The sequence below is a fragment of the Accipiter gentilis genome, chromosome Z, assembly GCF_929443795.1.
Source record: "Accipiter gentilis chromosome Z, bAccGen1.1, whole genome shotgun sequence".
In the NCBI taxonomy this organism is placed as follows: domain Eukaryota; kingdom Metazoa; phylum Chordata; class Aves; order Accipitriformes; family Accipitridae; genus Astur; species Astur gentilis.
The window spans coordinates 79,563,559-79,582,566 of NC_064919.1; the positions used below are offsets into that span (position 1 = coordinate 79,563,559).

At 43.3% G+C, this 19,008-nt stretch overlaps 1 protein-coding gene, 1 non-coding gene and 1 pseudogene across 17 annotated transcripts in view; 2 read left to right on the forward strand and 1 right to left on the reverse strand.

The window, feature by feature from the left end:
• The window catches only part of UBAP2 (ubiquitin associated protein 2), a 186,807-nt gene that overhangs the window by 66,975 nt on the left and 100,824 nt on the right, over positions 1–19,008 (forward strand). For 13 of the 16 annotated variants that reach the window (XM_049795053.1, XM_049795056.1, XM_049795054.1 and 10 more), the window contains 9 exons: positions 144–418; positions 1,542–1,714; positions 2,821–3,031; positions 4,258–4,297; positions 6,994–7,177; positions 9,707–9,773; positions 11,107–11,302; positions 12,518–12,609; positions 13,497–13,547. In XM_049795053.1, the coding sequence (XP_049651010.1) occupies positions 144–418; positions 1,542–1,714; positions 2,821–3,031; positions 4,258–4,297; positions 6,994–7,177; positions 9,707–9,773; positions 11,107–11,302; positions 12,518–12,609; positions 13,497–13,547 (1,289 nt within the window). The remainder of the gene's footprint in view (positions 1–143; positions 419–1,541; positions 1,715–2,820; positions 3,032–4,257; positions 4,298–6,993; positions 7,178–9,706; positions 9,774–11,106; positions 11,303–12,517; positions 12,610–13,496; positions 13,548–19,008) is intronic. The other 3 variants (XM_049795046.1, XM_049795048.1, XM_049795051.1) reach the window with 1 other exon arrangement.
• Positions 1,145–1,229, forward strand: LOC126036644 (small nucleolar RNA SNORD121A). The gene has a single exon (XR_007505201.1). It is a non-coding gene; the product is annotated as a small nucleolar RNA SNORD121A (small nucleolar RNA).
• LOC126035925 (interferon-like) lies at positions 17,263–17,839 on the reverse strand (annotated as a pseudogene).

Below are 19,008 nucleotides of genomic sequence, written 5' to 3' on the forward strand. Positions count from 1 at the left end.
GTGTGAGGTCTGAAAGAAACTTGTACACACTATAAAATCATAGCTGTCGAGTATGTGAAGTCACCCAGATTTTTTCATAAGAGTAGGAGTGCGAAGAGTCTAATGCTTTAATTTTCATTTTTCTTTTTCCCAACACTGACCAGACTTTAAATCCCAGCCTGAACCATCCCCAGTTCTGAGCCAGCTGACCCAGCGACAGCAACAACAAACGCAGGCAGTTCCTGTTCCTCCTCCTGGGCTGGAGTCGTTCTCCTCCCAGATAAAACTCCGAGAGCCACCACCAGTAGACACCTCTACAGCTGTTAGCAAAATGTTACAGCTCCCCACTATATCTATGGATAACCAGGCAGTGACTGCCCATCAAACCCAGCAGAAACAGATAAAACCACCAAAACGGAGGATAACTCCAGCATCCAAGGTGGGTAATTGAGTGGTAGCTTGTTCTTAGTAAACATAAAAACATACAAAAGCTTGTGTTAAGAATAGTGTGGACAGCAGGAGCAGGGAAGTGATCTTCCCCCTGTACTCGGCACTGGTGAGGCCGCACCTTGAATACTGTGTTCAGTTTTGGGCCCCTCACTACAAGAAAGACTTTGAGGTGCTGGAGCGTGTCCAGAGAAGGGCAACAAAACTGGTGAAGGGTCTGGAGCACAAGTCTTGTGAGGAGCGGCTGAGGGAGCTGGGGCTGTTTAGCCTGGAGAAAAGGAGGCTGAGGGGAGACCTTATTGCTCTCTACAACTACCTGAAAGGAGGTTGTAGCAAGGTGGGTACTGGTCTCTTCTAACAAGTAATTAGTGATAGGACAAGAGGAAATGGCCTCAGTTTGCACCAGGGGAGGTTTAGATTGGATATTAGGAAAAATTTCTTTACTGAAAGGGTTGTCAAGCATTGGAGCAGGCTGCCCAGGGAAGCAGTGGAGTCACTGTCCCTGGAGGTATTTAAAAGTGTAGATGTGGCACTTAGGAACATGGTTTAGTGGTGGATTTGGCAGTGCTAGGTTTACAGTTGGACTCTATGATCTTAAAGATCTTTTCCAACCTATATGATTCTATTCTATATATAAGTTGCTAGGGAGAAGGAGCACAAAGACCATGGTATATTTCTTGTTTTTAAAGCAGGAAATTCTAAGCTGGATAGTTTTTAGGTCCAAAATGCAGTGATGTTGTCTTTCCCAAGCACATAGCTGATTGCTCCATGTGGAAAATAACTGTTGCTGAGTGATTCTGGTTTGACTTAGTAGCCACAAGATGAATGTTGGCTGAAGGTGAATGGACATGGATGATACTTTGATATTGTAGAATAGTATGGCTTACTTATTCAGCTCCAGATCAGAGCACAGAATCAATGAATTAATGTCAGGTTACAAGAATGAAGTTAATTTATGGGATGCAAACTGGAGGGTTGTCGCAGATCTAGTTAGCAGGGAAGGCTGAGGCAGTAACTGAAGAAACATGTAGTTAAGGAAGGAGAGGGTGTCAGTTACTGGTATCTAATACATGTAATGCATGCAAAGGAATTATGGGGTTTTTTCCTCCTTTAAGATTCCTGCCTCTGCAGTGGAGATGCCTGGATCAGCAGACGTGACAGGGTTAAATGTTCAGTTTGGAGCTCTGGAGTTTGGATCAGAGCCTGCACTCCCAGAGTTTGGATCAACTTCAAGCAGTGAGAATACCAGCCAGGCGAACAACAATAGCTTGTACTCAAAATCTGTAAAGTATGTGTGAGTTCCCTTTGTGCATACTTACATGTGGTCTTTAGGAGGTCAAGTTTGTGACAAAAACATCAAGGCACAGTTACCATGTAATGGATGGGGGAGATATGATGACTTGTAGGGCTAAGGGTTTTCTGTGGATGGTATCTTAAAGGAGAAATTTTTTTTCTAATGACAATCAAAATCTCCCTGGATTGGTCAATGTGAAGCTGGAAAGGACATGAATGTAAATAACCTTATAATAAGCTACTCTTTATAGAATTGCTTTCTCATGTTTAAATGTCCGTATTTTTAAGTTTGTTTGAGGGTTTGTTCCTCACAATGCAAACTTTTCTGCTTTTGATCCAGGAGAGATGATCCTTGTACTATAGATGTGTGTGTTTGTAGATTAGCAACAGATTACAGATCTGATGCTCCTACAGGATAGAAACGGAGCCAGGCTTTCAGTATGCAGAAGCTCTTACCGAAATAGCTGATGATAGATTCCAACGTACCAGTAACCTGTTTTTTTCTTCCATATTCATTGAAAAATTGGCTTCAGTAAAAATCTTCCTGAAGTTAATTTGGAAATACTACTAAAAATGAACTTTCACGTTGACTTGTAGTTCTATCAGCTGTTTAAGCTGTTTAGAAAGTAAAACACTCCTGCATGTTTTAAAGTATTTTTTCCTCTTTGCGTAGTTCATTCCATTAGACTGCTACTGTCACATTAGAATTCTATTGTAAAAAGAGACTCGGTGTTTCTCATCATATACCAGACTTTATGGATCTAGTTGTTAAAAAAAGGAAAGATTATGATCATTAATTTATCCTCTGAGAAGGTGAAAATAACATGACCGGAAAGTGCTTGTGTGTAAACTCTTGCTTTGGTTGGGCAGGCAGGAGGAAGGTGAATAGTGCTTAGTGCAACTGGTGGTTTTGAAGCAGTAATTGCTGGGGACCAAAGCAAAATTAACTATTTTTTTCATTATTCGATTTTCTGCTATAAATAATGTAGATTTGACTGCATGTTTAAGGTAGTTTGAGATAACAGTATAGGAGCTGGTATTTTCATTAAGATGTTCAAGTTATCATTTACCAAGATGATAAATAATTTTTACTTTTTCCAGTGATCCTTTGAATACCTCTTTGCCAATACCCAATACAGTACAGGAGTCCACCTACACAACCTCTGCCATCACCTCTTCCAGTCTGACCTGCTCATCCCAGAGCACTAGCCCAGTAACAACAACTTCCTCCTATGACCAGACTTCTGTGCATAGTAGGATAGCGTACCAAAGCTCCATGGCTCCATCTGAATCAACCCCTGTTGCAGTTACGGTGAGTGAATTTCGGAAATAAGACCTTGAAAAAGGTGAAATACTCTTATCTGTTAGACTCGTGTATATATATCTATAGACACACATATATATATTTTTAATATATATATATACACACACACACAACAAAGCCAAGTGGTATTCTTGATTCCCAAGCCCACTCTGTTATTTGTTTTTGCTTTTCCTATTGTGTAGCCATTTTTGGCCATACTGTATTTGGGATATAAAAGCCTCTGACCTTATGGGTTTTGACATCTTAAATTGCTGTTAGACCTTTTTTCTTAGTAACACTTAACATTCTACTTGAGTTTCCTTCCCTAAAGCTGAGCTTTTAAAAAGGAACTATCTCTGTATGTAGATATTAGTAATCATATTTTACCATAACTTGACACTTTTTATCCAAAGGTATATTATTTATTAGATTTATATGACACCTAGCAAATGGATCCCAAACTGTTTGTGGCCCTTCCAGCATTACTGTTCTGTTGGATATAGACACCAGTGGGAATTAATTTCATGTTTTATTTTAAAAAGCATAGGGAGAGGTCTAATCTAGGACAGAGAGGATCTCTCTTGGGAGATTCAAAAGCACCTACTCTTTGTGTATGGAATATAGGTTTGTTTTAAGAGAACTTAATTTATTAAATGTTTAAGGAACTTGTGAGAGTTTGTAAGTTTGTTTACTTCTGGCCTTTGTTATGTAATGGCTCAGTCACACTTGTCTTCTGCACTAGCTCGTATGTACTGGTGAGGATCAAGCATAACTATCCGCTTCTGTACTCCAGCGTTATCCAAAAAACAACTGGTGCTTCTCAAGTCTTATCTTTCAATGGAAAAAAATTGGCGTCTCTGTGTAACTTGGATAGTTAAAATTGTGAGTTGCATTAGATCAAAAGCACAACCATTTCCTATATGTTAATGAAATTCTTTCTTTCATATCGGTGTGAACCTGAAGTTTATGTTATATACAGTACATGGGAAGGTCTCCGGCTGATGGGTGTAGTATGGGCAGTGTATGGGATTCTGTATGTTCAGGACACCTTGCACTTGAGACAACTATTATGTGGTTTTGTTAAAGGCAGTAAAAAAGTTAATTTTCTGCCTTTTTGTCTTTCAATTTAGAATGAATATAGAATTTTGCATGAAGCATGTTTGATGTGTGATTCAGTCTGAAAACTTAATATGCCTCTAAGATGATTTATTCATTCAGTTCTCCTTTGTTTACAGAATGGGCACAGTGGAGTTAGAACACAGGCAACTCTTGACAGTAAGTTTACAAAGCTTGGTTGTGCACAGGACTTTCTGATCTTTCCTTACTAGTTGCTGTGTGCCCAACTGTTCCAGTGACATAGGGTTTAAGGTTTTGTATTGTTCTCCCTGACTAATTTTTGGCTGATCCATTTGAGTTTATTTTGTACTCACATAGGTTACACTGCTTGTTTCTTGCCTAAAACTGAAGTGTGAAAGCAGTCCTACTAAATATGCAAACCTAAGCAGTCTTAGAATTAGAGAAGCAGCTTTGCTGCTGCTTTTCCTTTTGAATTTACCTGCCAAAATTTATTTAATATAAAATTAAAATAAAATATAAGATTAAAAATTAATATAAAATTGATTAGAATTCTTCCAGTTCTCAGTTGGGAAGCTGTGAGTAGCACTTGGCTGTAATGAAACAGTCACGTTGTTTGAATGCACCTCGCACTGGGTATAGTGTTACTTATGCCCTGTTACAAGCCTGTGGGGAATAAGGGTAACTAACATGCTCCCTCTGCTGGGTGACTTGCTGCCTTGCGGTGGAGTAACAATAACGGTACTTGGTCTGATACAGCCGTTACTATTACCATCATCTTGGTCTGTTTCTAATGTGGTGTTTTAATTGTAGCACCCCTACAGCTCTCTTCTTGCAGTTAAAATAATTATAGTATTCGCTATTCTGACCTTTATGTGCTGCTCTGTGGAAGTTTGCAAGGGCAGCTGTGTGAATTAACATCTTTTGGAATTCCAACACTTCATTTTTAGGTCTATCCTCCTCTTAAACATCTCTTCAGGTAGGTCATTAGTGGGGCAGCCTTTTTTTTTTTTTTTTTTTAATACTTCTGAGTAAAAAGAAGTAAGAGTCTTCAGACCTGTGAACAGTGTTTTGTTAGTGCCAAGTTTAATTTAAATGAGCAGGAGGAGCGTATCTGCCCTAGAGTTACCACTTAAAAGATTGTTATATATAAAGACAAGTTTTCAAGTGGAAAACTTTCTTACTCTCTTCTACAGAATTAATAAACAGTTTATGAAATTCACTACAGGACTTGTCTTCTTGCTATGGAAAACAAAGATCTGAGAATTTGTAGTATTTTTGTAGTTATTCTGTAATGGCTTTATTAGTCCTTTTTTCTGTGCCAGTTCTCTTTTGAGAACACTTTTGGGTTTTTTTCTGTATCTCAAGCTGTCCTGGTTTTGGCTGGGATAGAGTTAATTTTCTTCCTAGTAGCTGGTATAATGTTATGTTTTGCATTCATTGTATGTATTTCATGCTTCCAAACGATTTTGAAATTCTCTCATGCTTCTTAAACCCTTAGTTCAAAGCATGACTGAAGTGTTTTAATTGACCATCCTACTTGTCTCCTGGTTTTCTTTGTCTTGCGCATTGTGTTCAGGCATCTTGGAAGGGGTTTAATGAAGATGGTGCTTTTGTCCCTTGTATTGAGGACATCTACTTTCTACTTCCAGAAGGGAACCCTGCTTTAAATGTATTGAGAGTTGTAAATGTTATTTACTTATTTTTATATGAATCTTGCTAGGAGGTATCAGGTGATACAGTTGCCACCTTCTTAACTATGTTTCTGTTTGTCACTTGAATTTCCTTCTCTGTTGTCAGTTACCCTCAAACTTATTGCGAAGGCCAAGACCACTTGATTTCTGTTTGCATAGCACCCAATCCAGCAACCTGACTTGGGTCATTTAGGGAGGAAATCAAACCATTAATGTGAGAAAACTGTGATGTGTAACTTCGAAGTGTATATCTGACTTTTGTTTGGTGACCATTCTAAAACTGTCTTCACATGCATTGCAAATTAGTGATGAGCCACTGGGTAGTGGTCTCTGGTGTGGTATAGAAGCATGGCCCAGCAGAAGGCAGGGCTCAACTCTCTGAGTTGTATTGGTGGGTGAGTGCCTCTAATTCTTTATATTATCTTTGCAGAACAAGAATTAAGTGTAGAAACAGATGGGAATTATGTTGGGCAGTCAAGTTGTTCAGTGTCTTTTTTTAGTGTAGTGATTCTTTGGAAAGGCACATCTGTGGTAAACAAGTTTTACTCTATGTAGCCTAAAAAGTAATATTAAAGCTAAACACTTTTTGTTATGTAGATCAAATAAAATCAGTCAATATTTGACAAGTCTTTAGCCATTCAAAATACGTAATGCTGTGCTCAGTTGTGGCCTTTTATTGTAGCTGCTTTTACTCTACTGCATTACATGTTTGAGTAGTCCAAACTGGTAAGTTACATGTGCCCTTGTGCTGCAGTGGTCTTAGTCTTGATCGGCAGAGGTGCTGTGTAGGTTGGAGTGAAGAAGCAGAGCTGTAGGTAAAAGCAGATTTGTACGGTGCCTTGAAAAGCACAACTGTTAGCAGAACCAAATGCAAAGAATTTGAAATGGAGTATTGACTTGTGAGCAAAAGCTAGTGGTCCAGACAGTGGTAGGTGCAGTGCAGAAGACTGTAGTTTACTACATGTGTAGCAGTGAAAATTATAAATCTATTGAAGTGAAGACCTTAAAGAGAAAAAATTTCTGTTTCTGTTCTGTTGCTGTTTGAATTTTCCTTAACAGTCAGATTGCTTGATATTGTTACTGGTTCTGCATGGTCAGATTTTTGTAAACCAAGGGGAGAATACTACTGTATTCCTGAATCCAGGCTGGGATGTCAAGTGTGCTGGAATTTGTCTTTGAATGCCTCTTTTTAACTTGTTGCAGCTATTTCATCAGTTCCAGCGCCTAAGGCAGAGCCTTCTCCCTCATTACCTTCTGCTGGTTCTCTGCCTAGTGTGGTATCCACCACTGCTTCGCTTCTGCCTTCAGCATCGCAGCACGCAGCAACGTTGCCCAGCTTGCCTCAGTCCAGTGATTTGGCCAGCAGCTCACTTTCTCAGTTAAGCAGGTACAGTAGGGGTGGAGTTCAATTTGGGGGAAAGGCAAATGTGAGGGTGATTGTGTGTGGGGGTCCCCTTTTCTGACATTAACTAGAATTAGGAGAAGGATTCAGAAGAGAACGGGATGTTTCTGTTTGCAAAGTATGAGCTCTGGGCTACCTCTTAATGATAGAGCAGCTGCTGCCCTCAAGTTTTTGTGGTATATAAACAGCTTTGTATTTCAAGGGCCTCTTGCTTCCGTCATGCCAGCTAAATTAGCTAAATTGATTCCTCCAGGTTTTTTTTTTTTCTACTATGTCCACAGTGCCTGCTGTTTGTTTAGTGTTGTATGTTTGAAACCATTCCTTAACAGTTTACTTCCTGGCTAATTTTGAAATATTGTAGTTTCATTTATATTGGTATTTCTTAAAATTAAAACCCAGAAATAGTTCTACAAGTAAAGTGTGTGTTGTTTTTTTTTTTACTAAAAGACTTTCTAAGAGTCTTCCATAAGACACTTTGAAATATTAGATTGGTGTTCCTGGAAGTGCATTCAGCACAGCTTAACTGATTTGCACTATTTGATTTTTCTCAGTGCCTGTTACTTGAGCTTCATCCTCAGGCAGGTGGCATCCTGAAACTATACTGGTTATGTTTTAATACAGACCCTTGTACTGTATTTGTTAATGTAAGAAACTAATTTGGGATACCAGGGGTTTTTTTCCCCTGTTTCACAGCTAGGATATGGTTGATTCTCTTTTAATACAGTAGTGGTTTTTGTTGAATAAAATGCTAAATATGTCAAATAATGAGAACTATTCCATTTGCATTAGAAACATCATCTCCCCACAAAAGCTGTGTACATTGGTATAAATTTTACTTGGAGGGTTGGTGCTGTTGGGCAGATACCAAGTGCCATGAAAAGACGATGCCTGAATTCCGAACATGTCTGATGATGTTGTGCTGGTGGCTCTTGTCTGTGTCTCTACCATAGGTCAGATGGTGAATTAAGGCTTATTAGAAGAGCTGAGGAGAGTGGGCAAGGGAGTGGTTTTAAAACCGTATGTTGGACTACTATTTCTTTCCTAAAGTGGTGTCATTGTAATTCCTGCAGATGGGGAACAGTTTTAAGGAATCAAAGTAAAATTAGTCTGTGAAACTGCCATGATTTATTCTGGTCTCACACCTCAAAGAGCTGCCAGAAGTGTTTGCCCTTAAATTAGGACATATAATTTAGCCCACTGCTTTGCTATGAAAAGTGCTGCATTTTCTTGTGGCTATTTCCATAGGGAATACTAAAATATTTGTTATGGTTAGGATCTCTCTTACTTCTGATTTCACATGAGGAGGGGCTTTTTTAAGCACCAAACCATACATGTTTTTTATGGCTTGGTTTTGTTTGTTCATTGTTCATTCTGTTTATTTTGTACTGTACTGTAAGTTATGTTCTTGACCTCAAATGTAGGGTATAACTTTTATCACTGTAAATGTTTAAGAAGCAGTTTTAGTCACTTTTCAGGGAGACATTTAAAGATCTTTGGATTACAGATGAGTGTCGGTGCTGCTGTTACTGCCAAAAGCTCACAGGCCTGGTCAGCTAGGGAAAAAAGGTGGTGCTAAAGCAGAGTTTCTTCCTAAAATTAATCATCTGCAGATGTTTTTCAGCAAGGGATTCTTTATTTTCATTCTTTACAATGTATGTATAAAACTGAACTGATAGTTCTGATTCATTTTTTCAAATAGGTAATGGCTTTTGGTGGAGTGTGTGGTATGAACTGGCCTTGATTAAATTGCCAGATTCTGTAGTAGTATGGCTAATTTTTGGGCTTTCACACATGCTTTTCATTTGCTGGGGTTTTTCTGAGCCCTGTCTTTTGAGAATGTGTTGGGGCTTTTGGCAAAGTTATGGGGCAAATACCGTGCAGTTCTAATTAGTTGAACTAATGTTTATGCAGGTTAAAACGTGAGAAATACCATAGTGAGTCAAACCAAAGTACTGCCTAACCTAATTAATGCCATTGCCCTGTGGCAGGCAGCAGCAGTTGCTCAAGGAAAGAATGAGAAACAAAGCATGTGTTGTGTGAACTTTCTTCTGGTTTTGGACTTCATGTGTCTTGGAGTCATTGCTACATAATTCTTGAAGCAACTATTGCTTTTCTAAAAATATAGTAAATCCATAATTACAAATAAATGGTGTTTTAGATGCTTCTTTTTAGTTGTAATTGTCTCTGTACTTAAGTTTTTTTGATTAAAAGGTAGTAGGATATTAGTTAAAGAAAAAATTGTCTGTAGGGGTGTGTGTATATATCTGCACATACACATATGCACATATGCGTGTGTATATACACACACCCCTACAGGCATTTTTTCCTTTAATATCCTACTCTGTGTTTGTATGTATATACACACACCTACAATTTTTATTCTTCAACTAATATCCTAATACCTACTCTGTGTATAATATATACATATATATGTGTATATATACATACATGTACATACTTAGAATAGTTCTAGGAAAAATTAAATTTTATTATTTCTTTGCAATTTCTTTCTAGCTCCCTTTCCAATCATCAGAGCAGCCTTTCCCCTGCCTCAGTGTTGTCTTCAAGCACATCACATGCAGTAAGTCCTGTTTGCATTTCAACAGCTGTTTGGCATATAGTCAGTTTATCTGATGATTAAGACCCTCTCTTAATGTTCGTTGTGTCCCAGTACACAAAGAACTGAAATGAGCCTTATCTCAGGGAAGAATGACTGCCAGCCCTCTTGTGGTAAAAAAGTCTACCACTTGTGATTTGTACTAGATCAGGAATAGCTATTACAGAGACTTGCCAATCACACAGCTGCAGAGGAAACTTCTGTGCCACCAAGGGAGGGTGAAATAAAGAAAGAATTTTTTGTAACAAATATATTAAAAAAAAAATTAAAAATCTTTGGAAATGGCTGTCTGAAACTGCTCCAAAAAGTGGACTGTTAGCAGTCTCCACTGGAGAGGTTAGCTGTCAAAATGCAGGTGATGGAATGATACATGTCACGAGAAATGCCTTATGACAGATGATTTCAGAGTTTACCATATGGCATTGTTGTCATCTATGTATTTAATGCATTTGTGATAACAAGGCAAATGGTAGTGAACACAGTGCTCTAGATGAGGTTTCACAAACAAAAATCAGAGAGTCACTGCCTTGTTCTGTGATGGGGTACTTCTGTACAAGCCTAGATGGGGTGTGCAGATAGGTTACCGCTTTTCTTTATGCCTGTATTTTGGTTTGTAATGCTCCATCCCTACTGAATATGTAACTTAAAAATTCACACTTATCCAAATGTCCTTCTTTTCTTGTCAGAGTTGTTTTGGCTTCTGTGTCTTGATGACACTGTTTTGCAAGTGTGATTGGCTTACAGCTAAGGCACTGTATTGTGCTGGATTCAATCAATTCAATTTATCCTCATGTGTTCCTGTAATACATCTGGTCTGTGTTTGAGTTTATCACATGGACTCTGTTGGTGGGGCACTACAGTTTTAACTTTTTAAATTCCACAAGTGCATTGAGGAAATCACAAGAGCAGTGTCCTGTATTTTGAAAATAAATACTGTCTTTTGGAAGAATATAGGAGTTTAAGATAAGTACTAGCTTGAAGGAGTATACAAGCAAAGAGCAAGAAATAATGCAATGGAGTAACATTTGAGTTACTGTGGTATAATTTTGTGATGATATAGCAGTTTGAATTTAACTCTTGTAATTATTTTCTTTGAATACTTAAAATTCACAAGCATGCAACTTAGTTGCTTGCTTGATATATAGATAATGCATATCTTTTGCATGTGCTGCTCTTACTTAAAAGATTGTAGTTGGTGTTTTTTTGGTTTGGTTTGGTTTGTGGTTTTTTTTCCCCAAGGATCTTCCACAGTGGTTTATTTGCTCTGTGATCCTCATTCTTTTTGTCTCCTTTCTAGCACACTAGTGTTGAGAACACAACTTCGCTCCAGCCCTCAACAACCTTTTCAACTGCTTCAACCTCAGCCACTAGCACCACCTCTTCGGTTGTCAGCATGGCAAGCAGTATGAACACTACAAACAGCCTTGGCCTGAGCGTTACCAGTGTGTCTATACCAGCTGCTACCACACGGGCAGCTCCCTTAGTGTCTTCAGGTTCGCAATATTAACATGACATGTGGATAGACAGAGGACTTCAGTCAGCAGGGCTGTCAGTTGAGCATCTCACCAGCCATAACTATGCTAAGAAATCCACACTCTTGACTAGCATTTTCAGCATGCTTTATTTGCTGTCTTACACAAAACCAGGCAACTTTATTTTATATTGGAAATATTTGTTAGGGTGTTATGTGGCATTTATATAAGATATCCCATCCCCAAAGAGCTTTATAAATAGACAGTAGGGCAGTTCAGACTGTGGAAGTTTTGGGCTAGGAGATTCGCCAGTTTTTATTCCAGGTTGTGATCAGCTCTTGGCTATGAGTTCACATTAGCTTTAATTTCAGTATTCTCTGTGGCTTGAGTTCATTTGGCAGTATCAAAATACACTGCAGTGTCCTCATTACCATATGCAACATCCCTACTGCCACATCTACAGAAAGGAAAAAAATGTCTGATGTCTGGGTCATTCCACAGCAAAAGAGAAGGTGGGGAGGCTTCTTGCACCAAAGTGAAAGTAATGCTGAATTTCTTTTGCTTCTCTAATCAACCTGAACTGCTAAAAGGAAATCCTATGGAAGGAAGTGAATGATTTAAACAGAAGGATTTCTCACTCCCATATCTTGTAAATTAAGTGTCTGATGACTGGCCAAAGTGCATTTTTTTTACTCTTTTGCTTCCTAGCACTGCTTCATGGAGGCAACTGAAGCTGTTTCAATCTTACTCTCTTTCCTATTCTCAGCTGCAGTAAGTCCCCCACAAAAAGTACGCTGGCAACATTTAGTGCTTTCCAGTCTATTGCTGGTGGTAAGGGGGAATGTGTTGACAAGAGCAGAAAATGAAAGGAGGGAATTTGCTTTCTTAGATTGAGAACAGTGCCTAAATTTTACCTTGAGTAGAGGACTGAGGAAAGGAGAAGTTTCTGTAATTCTTGTAATCCTCTTGGACAAAGTAAATGGCAAAATCAAACTGTTCTCTGATGGGACTCTTTTCAGTCTTAAGTAGCCTGTGCTTTCCCTTCCTTGAGGCATGGTTAAACTCTTCAGGCTCTTTTGAGCATATTCATCAACTAGCACAAAATTCTTCTGTGTAGTTCTGCTCTTTACGAGCTATGACAGTGCAGCTGCCAGGGCTTGTGAGCTATCTTGTCTGGATGCTGAAGCCTTTTGTTTTCTAAAGGCTTGTTAAAGTGTCTGTATTTTGATTCTACAGGCAAAGCTCCCCCAAACCTGCCCCAAGGTGTACCGCCCTTGTTGCATAACCAGTATATTGTGGGACCTGGAGGACTTCTGCCTGCCTACCCAGTAAGCAATTTAATTGTTCCTGTCCTCAATTGCTTAACCCTTGGTGCAAGTGGGCCCACCAGACGGGCTGCTGTCTATGCCAAGGCATTTCTCTTGGCACATGTTTCACCTAGAATTCTTGTTCCAAATGCTGAAGAACATATGAAATATATTCAGTGGGGGTTTACTGCTGGTAGTAAACTATAGAACTGTTGGTACAGACTTACGTGGCTGCTGTTGAAGCTAAACATGCATGTTGCTATAGTTTTCAGTCATATCAGGTTTTAGGGCCTTTGAGTAAAATTAGACTCATTGAGGTTTGTGTTACTGGAATAGATTTACTATAGTAATGGTTGAAATGTGCCATGTGTCCTGTCTGTCATACTTTGAAAGATTGCACATAGCTTTTTGATGTCTGACCAGGATCAACACATTTTTGTTATCTGTTTTTTTTTTGCATCAGAAACTTTATTCTAATCACCTTTCTATATCACACTGAATGCAAGGGGATACCATAGGTTACTTTGTGGTCTCATCATCAAATCTTAAATCTTGTTACTCTCAGAAGTAATGATTGCAGCAAAGAAGGCTGTTGCTGTTACAAATTTGAATGCCCTGTAGATTTTTCACAAGTTGATGAGTGATGCATCTGTGAAAACAGTATTGAAGATGGGACAGTCAAACGCTCCCCAGAGGACTACTGTTACTGGGAAACAATATCAGAGTGACAAGCCATTTTAAGCTTAGCATTACTAGCCTTTAAATGCTACAGTGCACCATGGTGGCACAGTGCGATGTATAGCTGTACACCTTTAAAATAGACTAGGCCTAGGTCAAACTCTTTTTAAATCCCCAAATTGGTCAGAGAAAAGTGTTACAATGATGTTGTATTTTTATCTGTCTTCAAGCAGATTTATGGTTATGATGATCTCCAGATGCTTCAATCTAGGCTGCCAATGGTAAGTAAATGGCTTTGTTTATTTAATTTTTAAAAAGTTATCTTCAGTGTTGATCATTTGTGCAATGCAAATTCATTCGTTTAATGGTGATTGACAGCTTATCCTTACGTTTTATGTTCTGTTTTTTAAAATATCCACAGACGGTTTCTCTGGGTGGTGTAAATTGATACAGAGCAACTATTGCATCGTGCATTGTTCCATCTGCAAATTCTGTAAATAGAAGCAAGTGTGCTCTGTGCTTCTGAGTGGAGAAATTTTCTATTGTTGTTGTATGACATTTCGTCAAATGTACTTGAAACCTGAATGTGAATGTTTTCTTTTACCAAGAGGTAGGGTTGAACAGCAAGAACACAAATTGGTAGTCAGTAGGTGCATCTGACAGGTTTTGGAGGTGCTCATAGGTGCAGATCTTTGCGTACCCATCATGGCAACAAATGCAGGTGTGCTGCCGGAGGGAGATTATACGAAGTTCTATTCCTTATCTGGATCCAGAATGTAAATGATGTGTGAGAGATGCTGAGCTCCCAGACAGATTCACAGAAAGCTTCAGCCAAGATTGCAGAAAGGTAAAGAATATAGTTTTCAGAAAACTAAAATAAGGATTTTGGAGGGAAAGTTTGGTAGTATGTAACAGGAAAGTCACAGGATTAAATGATTCAGTGTATCTGTAGGGGAAGAAATTGAGCAATGAGCAGTGAACTGGAAAAGAATTATCACTGAATGAATGCCATAATTAAATGTCCAAGTCAGTACCAGGTCTTCCATGCGGAGTTTGGGGACAGCCAGAGGCAGAGAATGAAAGGTGAGTACAGGGATGTCCCAGAAAAAAACCTGTCCAGCTGCACTTCTTGAATTAAAAATATAAAGTTGACTGCATTAATGAAGATTTTAGCTACCGATGAAGGCATGATCCTTGGAAGAACTGTCAACTGAAATGAATATGATTATTTTCAGCCCAGAAAAATGACAAAATATTTATAGTTCTGGGGCCAGGAGAGACATGATGTGGTGGCTCGACCCTGGCTGGATGCCAGGTGCCCACCAAGCCCCTCTATGACTCCTCAGCTGGACAGGGGAGAGAAAAATAAAGAAAGGCTTGTGGGTCAAGGTAAGGACAGGGAGAGATTGCTCACCAGTTACTGTCAAGGGCAAAACAGACTCGACCTGGGAAAATTAGTTTAATTTATTACCAATCAAATCAGAGCATAATAATGAGAAATAAACCCAAATCTTAAATAAACCTTCAGTTCCTGCCCCCCCACCCCTGCACCCTTCTTCCCAGGCTCAATTTCACTCCTGCTTTTGTCCACCTCCTCCCTGCCAGTGACACAGAGGGATGGGGAATGGGGCTTGTGGTCAGTTCATCATGCGTTGTCTCTGCTGCTTCTTCCTCCTCATGATCTTCCCCTGCTCCAGCATGGGGTTCCTTCTAGGGGGGACAGTCTTCCACAAAACCTCCAAAGTGAGTCCTTCCCATGGGCTGCAGTTCTCCTTGAACTGCTCCAGCATGGGTCCGTTCCACAGGGTGCAGTCCTTCAGGAGCAGACTCCCCTAGGGTGGGTCCACCGTGGGGTCACAAGTCCTGCCAGAAAACCTACTCCAGTATGGGCTCATTTCTTCATGGGTCTGTAGGTCCTGCCAGGAGCCTGCTCCAGCACAGGCTTCCCACGGGGTCACAACCCCCTTCGGGCGCCCACCTGCTCCGGAATGCGGTCCTACCCGGGCTGCAGGTGGATATCTGCTCCACTGTGGACCTCCCTGGGCTGCAGGGGGACAGCCTGCCTCACCATGGTCTTCCCCATGGGCTGCAGGGGAATCTACTACAATGCTTAAAGCACCTTGTCCACTTCCTTCTTCACTGACCGTGGGGTCTGCAGGGTTGTTTATCTTACATGTTCCCACTCCTCTCTCCAGCTGCATTTTCTGTACCGCAGCAACTTTTTTTCCCCTCCTTAAACATATTATCACAGAGGCACTACCACTATGACTAATTGGCTGAGCCTTGGCCAGCAGCAGGTCGGTCCTGGAACCGGTTGGTGAATAGCTCTGTCGGACACAGGGAAACTTTCTAGCAGCTTCTTAAGAAGCCACTCTAGTAGCCGCCTTACTACCAAGACCTTGCCACGCAAACCCAGTATATATTGTTAGAGTAGCTGGAGGCAAAAGGTTTTCTGAAGAACAATTCGACTTTTATCAGGGTGTGCTTCCCATGTGTTCACTCAATTCTTTTGGTTGTTCTCATAACAGAAATGCTTTTTTCCATATAGCTCTAACAAAGGTATATGCAGAGGCTAGACCAGAGCATATCTCTGGCTGGGGAGGTTTGTCACTAAAGGGCCAGGAGCTGACAATTCTGATGTTATTAACATGTGGTAACAGCAAACAGAGAGAAAAAAATCAAGGGGAAATACATAGTCGACAATTAATACAGTAAAAAACATGGAGACAACAATTTCATGACAAATCCATTCACCTCAAGAGAAAGGATGAACAAGAGAAAATACCACTATTCCTAATATCTCTGTGTTGCCCTATTCCGGTTGGTGGTGCAAGGTGTCTTCAAGCAGCGCGCAACGAGAGGGTTTGTCGTGGAGAATGCCTGAAGCGTCGAGAGTGGCCGCGCTCAGCCTCATCAAAGCGATGCTGTGTGCCGTGCGTCGTCTGCTTGGAATCATGGAATGGTTTGGGTGGGGAGGGGCCTTGAAGGGCCATCTGGTCGAAGCCCCCAGCAGTGAGCAGGGCCGTCTTCGACTTGATGAGGTTGCTCAGAGCGCCGTCCAACCGGACCGTGAATGTTTGCAGGGATGGGGCAGCTACCACCTGTCTGGGCAAGCCGTTGCGGTGTTGCAGCGCCCCGATGGTAGGAAATGTCTTCCTTGTATCTAGTCTGCATCTAGCCTCTTTTAGCGTAGAGCCGTTGCGCCTTGTCCTACCGCTACAGGCCCCATGAAAAAGTCTGTGCCCACCTTTCTGCTGAGCCCCCTTTAAGTATTGAAAGGCCGCAGTGAGGTCTCGGCGGAGCCTTCTCTTCTCCAGTTGTCTGGAGAACCCCAAGTCTCTCAGCCTGTCCTCACAGGAGAGGTGTTCCATGCCTGTGATGATGTTGGTGGCCCTCCTCTGGACCCGGCCCAAGAGGTCCGCGTCTTCCCTGGAGTGAGGGCTCCGGAGCTGCTGCTGAGTGGGTCTAAAGCGGGGTGGGAGGGGGAGGACGTTGAGGAGCCAAGGGCCGAAGAGGTGATTGTGGTGCGGACGGCTAGCCCCTGGCAGAGTTTTTCAGAAGAGGTTGAGGAAAGTGCCTCCTTGGGGAGGTGCCAAAGCGAAGAGTGGGCCCGGGATGTGTGCAGGGCCTGGAGGAGGTGTTGAGTGGAGGCGGCTTCCACCCAGGCCAGGCCAAGCCAGGCCAGGCCAGGCCAGCGTCTCGTTTCCCGCGCTTCTGAGACAAGAGGCACGGGCAAGCTTTTTGCAACAGGTCTTTATTTTTCTGTCGAATAAATAGGTGAATAAATAGCTTTATAAAAACCATTGTGAAAATAAATAGAAGACGGTCTCTAAAGAGAGGAGCCGTCGGCGGAGGCTGAGGGTGCAGGGCGGTTCTCGCGTCGGCCCTTGCCGTCGGTCAGGGGAGGCGGGAGGGCAGAGGCGGGGATGGGGCGGTGTTGCAGAAGTGGTGGTGGCGGCGCGGCGTGCGGCTGTGGGGGTTGGTGGGGTCGCTGGGCTAACTGGGGATGGTGCGGGTGAGGTTGTGGAGGTGTTGGAAGCAGACGCGAGCTTCGAGGCGGACGTGGTCCCAGGCGCAGGCGCTGTGGTTGTGGGTGTGGAGGAAGTCGTGGATGTGGCGGAAGTATTTGTTGACGTTGAGCAGCAGGTTGCGGGGCCCTCGGCCTTGGAGGAGCGTGGCGTTGGCTGGCAGGCATTGCTGGAGCTGGTGGATGTGGTGCTGGAGGTTGTTGAGGAGGTGGTGTCGTGCCTGGGCGTCCCAGTGTTGGGGGGTGGTGGGGCTGCTGAGGGTGGCGAAGAGGTGCTGGAGGATGCGGAGGGCGGTGGCGGCGGCTTGCTGTGGGTGGTTGGTGTGGAGGAGGGCGTCGGGGAAGAAGGGCGCCTGCTGGTGGTGGCAGGGCTGTGGGGTGCTGGGAGCCATGGCCTGGAGGAGCTGGAGGCTGTCCCAGGGGAAGGTGGCGTCGCGGGGACGCAGGTGGTGGCAGGCGAGGGCGGGTGGCGAGAGCCGGCAGGAGGAGCAGGAGCGCCGGGGCGCCGTGCGGCCGGCGGGGCTGTGGGGTTGCGGGCGCAGCCATGGTGGGGCTGTGGGTGCTGCGTGGGTGGTGCTGGGCAGGAGGCTGGTCAGGCTTGGAGTGGTGGTGGTGGTAGTGGTGCGGGTGGGCGCTGTGCTTGGGGTGCTTGCCGGGTGGCCGGCTTTATGCGGTGCCACGGCTTTGCCTTCCTCGCTTTCCGATTGCAGCGAGTTTCCGGCTGTGGTTTTCGGTTTTGTCTGGTGGCTGCGGTGGCCTCGGGGAAGTGCGTTGGTGGGGTGGCCGCGCGTGGGGAGGGCGGTGGCGGTGCTTTGCTGGTGGTGTGTTGGGGGGGAGGTTGGCTGTAGTGGTTGAGTGGGGGATGCGAAAGCGCTGGGGCAGAGCCCTTGGGGGCAGCTGTGCCGGGGAGGTGTGTTAGGGTTTCCGTGTGTCCTGCGGGGCGAGCTGTGGTGCCTCTTTTCTGCGGCTGAAGTTTCCCTTCCTGGCCAGGCGTCTTTTCCACCTGTAATGCCCTGGTGCTGGTTGTGGTCTGTTTTCCTTTCACTTGTGGCTCGGCTTTGTGTTCGTCTTAGCTGGTCTTTCTTTTCTTTTCGTGTTGGGAAGGCTTGTGAAGTGATGTCACTTGGCAGAGCCGGGGGAGTCCCCTCGTGGAGCGAGGGCCTAGGGGTGGCGTTGGCGTGCGAGGGGGTGGCTCTGGGTGTAGGCACTTGAGCTTTGGATGTGTTTGTGGCTGGGGCTGCCCCCGCTGGTGTGTTTGAAGGTGGTGAGAATGGGGAAGAAGGGCAGGAGGAAAGGCTTGAGGAAGAAGGAAGGGGAAAAAGGGGAGAGTTTTTCTCCTGCTCTTGCTGCTGCGTCGGGTCGCTGGCTGTGGTGCCGTGCGTGTGCCCCCGCAGCAGGAGTCTTGCTGTGTTTTCCGTGCCTCCTCGCCAGAGGTGGCTGGAGTTCCTCGCAAAGAGGAAAATGTGCCCCGTAAGCGAAGGGTCTTGCGTTAGGGACGGCCTGCGCCCCGAGAGGAGGGGTGTCCGAGAGTCCTCTGGAGGGGGAGCTGAGCCAGCTGTGCTCTGGTTGTAGATCTCTGGTGGGGGCGGTGGGGGGAGGAGGTGGAGGTTGCACTCGCTGAGGTTTTCGGGTCCCTTCCAGCAGCGAGGATCGTGCTCTGCTGGTGCGAGAGAGGCTGCCCCGTGTTTTCTGGAAGCTTTTGGAAGAGGGGAAGT